The 10,364-nt window shown below is 33.8% G+C and overlaps 1 protein-coding gene across 2 annotated transcripts; it reads right to left on the bottom strand.

The window, feature by feature from the left end:
• Nucleotides 1–112: 112 nt before the first annotated feature.
• On the bottom strand, nt 113–4,101 carry LOC132055888 (glycolate oxidase-like). 2 transcript variants are annotated; one of them, XM_059447902.1, is made up of 5 exons: nt 4,016–4,101; nt 2,125–2,288; nt 1,870–1,994; nt 496–542; nt 113–357 (listed from the first exon to the last, which is right to left on the bottom strand). In XM_059447902.1, exons 2-5 carry the CDS (start codon nt 2,274–2,276, stop codon nt 250–252), a joined length of 432 nt encoding a protein of 143 aa, XP_059303885.1. In that variant the 5' UTR covers nt 2,277–2,288; nt 4,016–4,101; the 3' UTR covers nt 113–249. The 2 variants fall into 2 exon arrangements, with proteins under 2 accessions (XP_059303885.1, XP_059303893.1); XM_059447910.1 differs by having other exon boundaries at nt 114–357; nt 2,125–2,285; nt 4,016–4,097.
• Nucleotides 4,102–10,364: the final 6,263 nt, after the last annotated feature.

Here is a 10,364-nt window from a genome sequence, read left to right as displayed (position 1 = left end):
AAAAAGCTTTCACATAATTAAATTCCTTATAATGTAGCTCAAATTACTGCATGCTATTAATTAACCAATTCTTAAGGACATCTCTTATCTTATTTCTTCTCTTCTCACAGTGTTTACTTGCATGCTAGAGCAATATTAATCTGTAATATGAATTGTAATGGACATGCAGAAAAAGAAACAATATAAATCCATTGAAGGTAGAAAAAACACTTCCTCTTTTTGATCCATGCTTCACAAAGTAGATAAGAGTTAATATGAACAATGAACAGAAAAACTCACATAGAGCTGGAAAAAGTGAATGCCCGGTCCGGTTGAAGCAACCTCTTCTACACTGGAAGTAGCCCATGAGGATAATGTCTAAAATTACCAACTAAATTTCAGTTGACAGCAGGGATATGTACGTTAATAATGAAATTTAGGGCTACAAGGACAGCACTCAGCTAAAGCTTAATCAGTTTAGGTGGGTGGGTGGGTGGGGGTTATAGAAGTCCAAACCATGATGGTGCCAGCTGCTGATGTCGCTCTTGCTGTTGCATATTCTCCTGCATCAAAATATTTGATTTTAAGACCAAACTAAGCTGGTCACCACAAGATTATGTTCACTTGAGCAATTCAAAAAACTTCCGATTTCTGAATTAACCAAATCACACAGACTCCAACAAGAAATGCACAAAAAGTGCCAGCCGTCTAGTGAAAAATAAGAGAAAATATGCTGCTATTCCAGCCAAGTATCAGTTACAATCTTAAGAATTCTCAGTATAAACCATGTCCCATGTTTATCTGAAGTTGATAGTTATTTGGCATAATACATAAACAAGCCTTCAAACTTGTCCTCAGCTAGTAAGTATGCCCTCCAACTTTGGGTGTGCACAAGTAGGCACCTCAACTTGCCTCCACTTTGTCAGTTGAACACTCCAACTTATAAAATGATCATCTAGACAACTCCAAACTTATGTGCCACATCAGTGCCATGTCAGTGCCACGTCAGCATTTGTGTTTATGTGTTCAACTTTGTACAAGTTGAGGTGCCCACTTGTGCACACCCAAAGTTGGAGGGCATACTTGCCAGCTGAGGCCAAGTTTGAGGGCCTGTTTATGTATTATGCCTAGTTATTTAGCTTCCTATTTGCTACTAACTGAAGCTTCCACAATTCAAACAGTTGTCTACCTGAAGTGTAAAGCTAATGGACAAAACAAACAAATTATACCTTCTGATGTGAACCCCTAGAGTTTTTGCATCAAACAGAACTCAATAAAAAGGAGCGCACTTGCTATTTTTTCTGTGAGATGTGCTAAGTCAGAGCTCACAACTGTACGGTACAAGATAGGATGTGAAGCACTTGCAAGTGAACAATCTGTAATGATTTCTCTTTGTAATTCTGAAAAACGGCATTCCATACTAAACAGCAATGTACAACTATTTCAAATTCTGACTTTTCAGTGACCGTTTCGCACAGAATATGAATCATGTGTTCCTAGTCCAAACTTTCATGAGGCACACAATCATAGTATCAATCAGTAATCATTCTTCCAGAATAAAAAAGAGGAAGAAGATGAAGAACAGTAGACTCTAGCTCCTCTACTAGTATGAGTCTAATACAGTCACACTTCTCTATAACAACGTTGTTTGTCCGGATATATTTTGGCTATTACAGTGAGATGCTGTTATAAAGAACATATAATATAACATAACTATGAAAGTCGGTTCCAAAAAGTTAGCCGTTATGGTGACATGTTGTTATATTGGATGGATGTTATAGAGAGGTCTGTGTTGTACATGCATATCTTAATCACAAACACAAAATTACTAATAGTAGATGGAACTTCGCCAGCTCTCTTTGCCATTATTCAAAGAAACAATAGCGATACCTTCAGGATGAGCCATTTTCTGCATTGCAGTAGGTGCAACCATGATGGGCATTGAAATCTTAAATCCCAAGACACTTGTGGTTGTATCAATGTTGCTTACATCTATAAGAATGCGGGGCCTAAACCTATTTAAAAGGAGGAAATTTCAGTGGCTTATAGAAGAAAATTCTTTTCAAACTTGCTATTTTTACACTTCTATAGTGCATCAGGTAAACAGAATATTAATAGTATTAGCATGTTTATAGAAATACTTACAAAATCCTAGAGAAAGCATTTCGATTCTCTTGGAGTGTCCATTCGTCCTCCGCACCAGAGGCATAATAGTCATATATCATTTTGGGTAATTTCTCCTTTGCGAGGATCTCATACTCCATGACATTGGTAACGCTCTCCATTTTATGGAACATTAGTGCTCTCTGCTGAAGCAAATACCATAATCAATTTCAGATCAAAAAGGCTGGTATTTAAATCATTTAGAATGAAATGGAGAAATATCTAATTTTTATTTTGACAGGAAAGTCCAAAAAAAGCCATGTGAAACAAAGATTTCAGAGATCATAAAAAGGAACAAAAGAGAGTGACATGTTTAAATTCAGAAAATGAAAAGAAGAGAAAATGAACAAAAGAAAAGCTGAAGCAGATGAAACATTCAACAATTAGGCGGAAAAACAACGGACCTAAATTTGTCAGTGTAATGTCATAAGTGATTGCAATGCTCATGGAGTTTCATCTCCAATCCGTGGCATTGTTAAAAATGGAAAAAAATAAAGAACAAGAAGTACAAGATGATATGATCATCTAAAAAGAAAATGACACATTATTTGCTCTATTTAACTATTATACTATCATCGACACTCGAAAATTCTACAGATATTAGATTACGATTTATACTATTATAATCTGATCAAGGTTTCCATCTGCAACATAGACTCGGCATGTAACATAGGAAACACCATAAGTTACAAACAGTTTTATCTACGCCCTCGATTCAGTTTAAACAGTTCAGTATCTAGCCATCCATAAGTGGATACAGGGGGGAAAGGAACAAAATAAAGCAACCCCTTCAAGTGAGTTATCTATTTGCTCTTCTTCACCATTAACCGATCTCTTCCTTAGTGCCTATTTAGGCATAAAACAATTGTTTTAAACACATGATACCCCATATTTAACTATCAAGTGTATCAGGCAAAAACATTCTACCAACCACACTCATTATTAAGCAATCAAGATGGCATAATGGTTGAGATCAAAACATCAATGAACTGTGGATAACAGCAACATAGCCCTTCTTTAAGATAGAAAGTTGGATAATTTTTTTATAAAGGCCATGTACCTATTACCTCCCACCAGCACAAATACCAAGTAACTCTATCCACTAAGGCTTAAGAAAAATTATTCAAATCTCCAGCTAGCTTGCCTGAATGCCTGTGAAACTCATCTTGTTGGCAGGGGCAAAGGTAGAGTTTCGGCTACGGGTTCGGCTGAACCCAGTAGTTTTGGTTCAAATGTTGTATTGTATTTGTCTTTAAAATCCATTGGATACATACAGATTATTAATTTAGAACCTAGTAGCCTAAAAAGAAATAAAATTCAAAACTCATAAACTTCAAATTCTGGCTTCGCCAGGGTTGTCGATATTCTCCACACATTGTTTCTTTCGTCTAAATATTATTAAGCAAAACCGCACACATTGTTTCTTTCATCTAAAAATCATTAAGCAACAAATGTTTTGTTTTCAAGATTAAAAAACCATTTCAACTTCTTTTTTCAAGAACAGTGATCAGACGATGACGACGACGATAACAACAACAACATACTCAACATACCCAGTGTAATCTCACAAGTGGAGTATGGGGAGAAGGGTGATCAGATGACACTTGAAAAAACAGAAACCTATAATGAATTCTTGAACTTCAGAAATCTATTAAAGTCCAGACCACCAAATTAAAGGTCAAAAACTAAACTCCAACCCAACAAACAGAAGCAGAATAAATTTTTTCCAGCAAATTCATATCCCAGCTTTCTGACCCAAGAAGGAATTAATGAAAGAGCACTCATCAATCACATCAAATACTGATTAATATTAAAAACATTAAATTTCCATAGAACACTGAATCTTAGCCAAAAAAAAAAAACAAGAAAGGACCTGATCGGGGGTGGCTGGCTCTGGTTCAGTGTTTTACTGTGCAAAAAGGGGTTGCATGGAATTCCTAAAAGGGGCCTAAAAGGGTTTTAACAAAAGTAGCTCTTTTGTTTTTCTAAATAAATACTCTCACCGTTTCAAATTATTTATCTTTTTATTTTATTTTACACGACTTAATTAAGAGAGTTATTTGATTAACTTTATTTTTATTTATGTCTAAATTATAATCTTTCTCAATTACATATTTACTCTATTTATGTGTCATTTATATTAACGATAAAATTCTAATAAAGGTAAAATAGGATAATTAATTATTTGTCTCTTGATTTTAAAATAACAAATAATTTGAGACAACTATTTTTAATAAATACGATAAATAATTTGAAACAGAGGGGGTAAAAGGCACCGAGAAGTTTCTATTTTAAAGAGGAGAATTCAAATGAGAATTGATAAGGAACTGAATAATTGGATAGGGAAGACAACTACAGAATCGGGATTGTTTGATTACGTGGACAAAGGTCATAGATATAAAAATTTAATCCATGAGTGTTTACGCCTAATCCATGACTTTTATCATAGTGAATTAAAATAAAAGACAAATGTATAATAGTCTATTATAGTTAAGTGATAAATTTGTGTTAAAAAAATATACTCCCTTTGTCTCAATTTGTTTGATATTTAGAATCTTAAAAAAAATTGAAATAAAATTTATATATTTGGAAACTACATAAAAGTATTATAAGTAAACATAATTTATAACACAAAATATTTTAAAGACATATGAAAAATTTACGATCAGACAATTTGTTGACTCTCAAAAAGTGAAAAGTGTTAAATAAATTGGAACGGATGAAGTATGTTTTATGTTGAGCGTAAACGTCCGGTTAAATTTTTACCTATGAACTTGGTAAAAGATCACATGTATTTCCTCGAGATCCAAAAATGCTACTCTCTGATTTCGGTTATTTTATTCATTGAATATCATTCACATGCGTTAGTTACAGTCATGGCTGCTGACAGACATACGCACGCATTTGTTCTTCATTAACTTAATAAATAAATATATTATCGCTGCATTATTTTGCTTGTCTTACTTATTGATGGAATCTATTACGGATTAAATAAATCTAAATTATCACTTGTAGTTTTTCTTTTACACGTATTCTTTTTAATCTTTCATATATAATTTTTTGCTTTAACTTTATTGGATTAGATTTCTAGTGCAAAATCCAACACAAAAGGCTTCTTTTCACTCCAATTATGTCATTTTAAATAATACTCCATGCGTCTCCATTTATGTGACACTTTCTTTTAATCAAGTGAAAAAGAAAAAAGATATTTTCAATGTTTAGTACTCCGTCTGTCTATTTTGGTTGTTGCTTTATCTCTTTTCACCCCATTAATAAAAGAGAAAAAGTTCAAATATGTCATTGAACTATCAGTAATGGTCCATGCCACTCATTAATAGTTGGGCATAAAAATATCACCTTCGTGACACATTTGGTTAAAGAGCCTTAAAGTGCATGAAAATTGTGAATGATGTAAAATAAGATTAGATTCATAATCAATCAAATAAGAGAGTACACTTTTTTCATGTAAAATAATAATGTTATTAGTACAAGGGACAAACTTGTCCTTATAAGTTTGTTACATAAAATTATAAAGTTTATTACATAAAATAAGAAAAGATAGAGGTTTATATAGGAATAAGACTCTAAAAGGTTGAATGTCATGCATCAATGATAAACAGAAAAATAACATAAGCTAGTTTTGTTACCCAAGAGAGTCATGTATTACAGGGGATTGGAAAAGGCGTAAATATATTACTAAACTTAACGAAATGGCTCACATATGCCACTTGTAAAAGGGGCGAGAGGGGTGGGAGTTGGTAAGTAATGAAGGGTTTAGATAATTCCACGTGATAAAATTTGATAGTAGTAGGGCTTTGTTAGTGATTAGTGGTACGAATGAACCAAATGTATCACGACGATGCCATTTTTATGCCCAACTATTACGAGTAACATGGATAGGTCATTTATAAAAGTTTGATGGCATTTTTGAGTCTTTTCCCTTAAGAAAATAATAAATACAAGGTATAGTTTATGAAGTTACCCCTATGTAATTAATAAAGGTAGATTGACTTTTCCTCATAAATATTGTGCATACTTCTTTAAAGTTAAGGGTATACAGTCAAACTTCTCTCTAATAATATCGTTGGGTCCGAAATTTTTCAACTGTTTTATAGAATGATTGTTATACACCTATAACAACATTGACATTAAATAATACTTCGCTAGGCATAAAATCTAATTTTTATTTTTAATTGTTAAATTCTAAGCTTAATCACACTTTGTACAACGAAGGAAAATCGTTTAATAATGAAAATATATATATTCATATGATATTTTTTGTCATTAATAGTGTATTAAATGATCAGATATTTAGTCAAAATCTATACACTTATTATTGGTAAGCATAGATATCCTATTTTTATAAAGATGGTTAATTATTATATTACCAAAAAAAGAAGATAGCTGTTATACGGGGGGTAATTTTACAAAGAGCGTATTGTTATAAAGTTTGTTGTTGATGTTATAGAGAAGTAAAATACAGTCAAACCTCTCTATAATTGTCATTCGTTATAATAGCATTTCACTATAACGGCCTGATTTTCTTCGGAACCGATTTTTCATGTTATATTTTACTTCTCTACAACAGCATTCTGCCTATAACAACAATGACATCCGTTATAGTGGTGCACTCTTTGTAAAATTACCTCTCTATAACAACCATACTCAAATAGCGTGTAATAATATTTTGTAAGAAATATATTATATGACAACAAAAGTGTCGCGAAGAGCCTCAACTCATCGCTATGAGATAGAAGAATCAAATGTTAAGCACTTTGACATGCTCTGAGGTTATCGAATTTTACCTTTTCGCTAAAAGTTTGATGACAAAAAATTTCCCGTCGATTCAAGCGTTATATTATCACTTGAAGAGATTATTTACGAGAGGCCTACAATTGTAGAGTTCTTACGTCAAACTTGAAATATCTAAACTCTCAATTAATTTAAAATGTATATGTTCCTAATATTTTAATTCTTTATCTGTGTGGTACAACTAGTTATGGATTTAGTAGTAATTTATTAGTCTTTTCAATTTTTAATTTATGAGATATGAAAATCAATTGAGATTTTAAAATTTATAAGTATATTGTTTTCGTTTATAACATAAAAAGTACAAAAAGTTAATTGTTTGCGTACTTTTATTTATAATCCGCTAAATGAGATCTAAAATATCGAATGTCATAGATAGGAGGGACCATATGTAGATTTAACTATATAACATAAAAAATCGGTTCCAAAAAAACTCTTATAGAGAGGTGTATTACCTTAATGAGAGTGTCGACGAAGTTGAAAATAATTGTCAATTTTAGTCAATTCCTAAAGTTACAATTATTTTGGGATAAGTTTTTTGAGTTAAAACGACAATTAAATGTGACGGAGGGACTAATAATTTAACTTTAAACTTCTTATTGTAGCCTTTATGAGATAATTGATATCCACAAATATCTATTTATTATATTCATGATCTATATCTTCTCTCTTTTTTTTTTGTTTTTTGGCCCAAGAAAATGCCAAACGTGAGCTTAGGAGCACTTATGGCTCTCTCTTTAAACATAACACATTTTGACTCCAACCAACCTTCACCCGTCTTCTTCCCCAAAACATCAATACTTTGCTCATCCACTCTTGCGCTTCTCTCCCTCTCCAAGAACAAGAGAAAATTGGCTAACAAATTTATGTTTTTGACGAAACTCATATATCATAGATAGATTATGAAGTAAGTTCTTGAATTTTTCCTTCTTCCACTGCCCTGGAAAGCTACGATAAGCTTTTATCAGTGATTACACTTGAAAAGATATACATGTATCGAACCCTAATTTTATCCTCTTTTGAATTTTCGAATTTCAATTTGTATGTATTCATTTGTGTCTGATTCACACAGCTTGTATCCTCGATTTTACATCATCGTCATGGCTAGGATGAAAAATGCTAATAAATGAAAGAGAATAATATATGAAATAGTGACAGGAATAGTATATTGACGGTGGAGTTCACTGGAAATTACAGGATTAATCAAAAAAGGATGAGAGTGGAGGAGGAAGACATACACCATCAGCAACCGAACTCAAAGAATTTGAAAATTGATGCAGCAATTTCATATTCATTTACGTAAGTGCCACAAGGCAAATATGAGTCATTATGCGAGGGGCGAGAATCATATAGGCCCCTCTCTCTAGTAGGCCATCTGATTTTCATCACAATAGCTATCATATACTTTGAGTTGTAACTCAAGCTTTCAAGTTATTACTTTCAAGCTCCCAACTCGTGGGTCGAGCGAGCACCCACACTATCCCCTGGTGGGCGAACCCTTCCCTTACTATACCTTATTTTAAATAAACATGCGGAAGATGAAGATAACACATAAGCAGTCTCAATATATAAATACTAAGTAAAAGTGCGGAATACAAGACAAACGTGCGCAAATACAAGCCATACACCCTAAGAATCTGGTCTGAACCGTAGTACAAGTGCTACTAAATAAATACAAGTCTGAAATGGAATACTAAAGTCTCAATCCTAACAATAAATTGTCTCAGAAGAGTACAAATGACAGATAATAGAGAGAAGGAGGCTTCGGGCTGCGGATCTGGAAATTCTCACCCTGAAGACTCCTGTAGATAGGCCTCGGGATCACTCGCGAGGCTGTGAAGAGGATGCAGTAGCAAACTCTGCACTCGGAAAAAGAGTACAACATGGTAGTATCAGTACAACACTCGTACTGGTAAGCATCATAGGCCAACAACAATTAGTTCACATATATGAAAGACAGAAATTAACAGGTAGACAGATAAACAATCAAGCACACTCCATGAACAGTCTCAGTGTAAAGTCAAACTATGAATGAGATCAATTGAAACATAAGATCAATCGAAATGCATATATCAGTCCAGGCACAAAATTAGTCAATGCAAATGAATGAATGTATATGCGATGCGATGCACTGGACAACCTTTCTGTACCGTACACACATGCTAAGGGCAAAGCCTCATAGTCATGACCCATGGGGGATCCACGAAAGTCCATGTACACCTCATCCCGGCGAGACACCTTAGGCATCGAGCACTCTCTCGCTCCGGTAAATGACCTCAGATCACGAGCACACATTTCGCGCCGGTAACAATCTCGGATCAAGGACTCCCATCTCTCTTTTACGCTCTCCGGTAGAAACCTCGGAGGCTAAACTCTCTCACTTATCATCATATCCTACACAGTTCATATCAAATCGCATATGAATAAGAATGTATGCCATGCATGATATCTATATTGACAGTAATCATATCAAAATCACAACCGTGACTTGCCATGAAGTACACAACAAAAATTCAAGCATTTTTCATGATCTTTCCTTTTTCCGATGATAAGTGAGAAGACAGGAGAGTGATGAATGCAAACAAAATCACAAATATAGCAAATATGGCGACAAGCCCACATAACTGCTGATGGAACCAACCTAATTGGATTTCATCTCCACGCCATGACCGAAGGACTATCATGCATTCCCCATCAATAACTACTTCTACATATTCATCACTAATCGGAGTCTAACTATAAGGTAAGCCGTAACCTATCTCTGTGCCGAGCAGGTGCCACGAACTATCCAACACGAGCCTTCCCTTTATGAAGAGCTTCCTAATGGTTGAAGTCTAATCATCAACGTAATCTACATTAGAATCCGCAACTAATATACCCATAATGCCATAGTATTATTCGAAACAAAAAACGACCTTTAAAAGAAGAAGCCAAGGCCCACAAGGGTAAAAATGGAAATTCAAATTTGGAAACGGTTAACCCCAAGCCTAATAAGTTCAAACACTAATAATCAACATAATCTAATCTCAATTTAGCATTAATTTCATCATTCATCATAAACCCCCAAATTCCATGACTTAGATTCTTGAAATAAAAAGAAGATTCAAGCCTGGGGACTGATTACTCATTGATTAGATGATAGAAATCGGTAAGTTTCCCAATATAACTCAATTATATTGAAAAAGATTTATAATAATCATCCTAGGGTTTATGACCCCATCTTCTCAACTAATTCATGAAAACTACCATGGAATCTAAACTTAAGCCATAATAAAAGTGAAAGAGGGTATGAAGAACTTACCCCAAGAAGAATCACCCACAAGCTTCCACAAATCGCCCCAAAATCTCCTCTAGGTTTGAATTTTTTGAATGGAAAAGAAATGGTTCGAATTGGGAGATATAAAGTTTTTGTT

This window comes from Lycium ferocissimum, chromosome 1 (genome assembly GCF_029784015.1).
Source record: "Lycium ferocissimum isolate CSIRO_LF1 chromosome 1, AGI_CSIRO_Lferr_CH_V1, whole genome shotgun sequence".
NCBI lineage: Eukaryota > Viridiplantae > Streptophyta > Magnoliopsida > Solanales > Solanaceae > Lycium > Lycium ferocissimum.
Note: the sequence above shows the minus strand (reverse complement) of the source record. Positions and strands in the feature narration are given on the sequence as shown.

Bases quoted from the DNA above. Each gene is read 5' to 3' on its own strand.
- LOC132055888 (XM_059447902.1), bottom strand. From the start codon at position 2,276: ATGTTCCATAAAATGGAGAGCGTTACCAATGTCATGGAGTATGAGATC. The intron at 543-1,869 runs GTATCGCTATTG...ATTTTGATGCAG, and splicing joins GAAAATGGCTCATCCTGAAG to GAGAATATGCAACAGCAAGA. The intron at 358-495 runs GTTTGGACTTCT...TGGTAATTTTAG, and splicing joins CAGCAGCTGGCACCATCATG to ACATTATCCTCATGGGCTAC.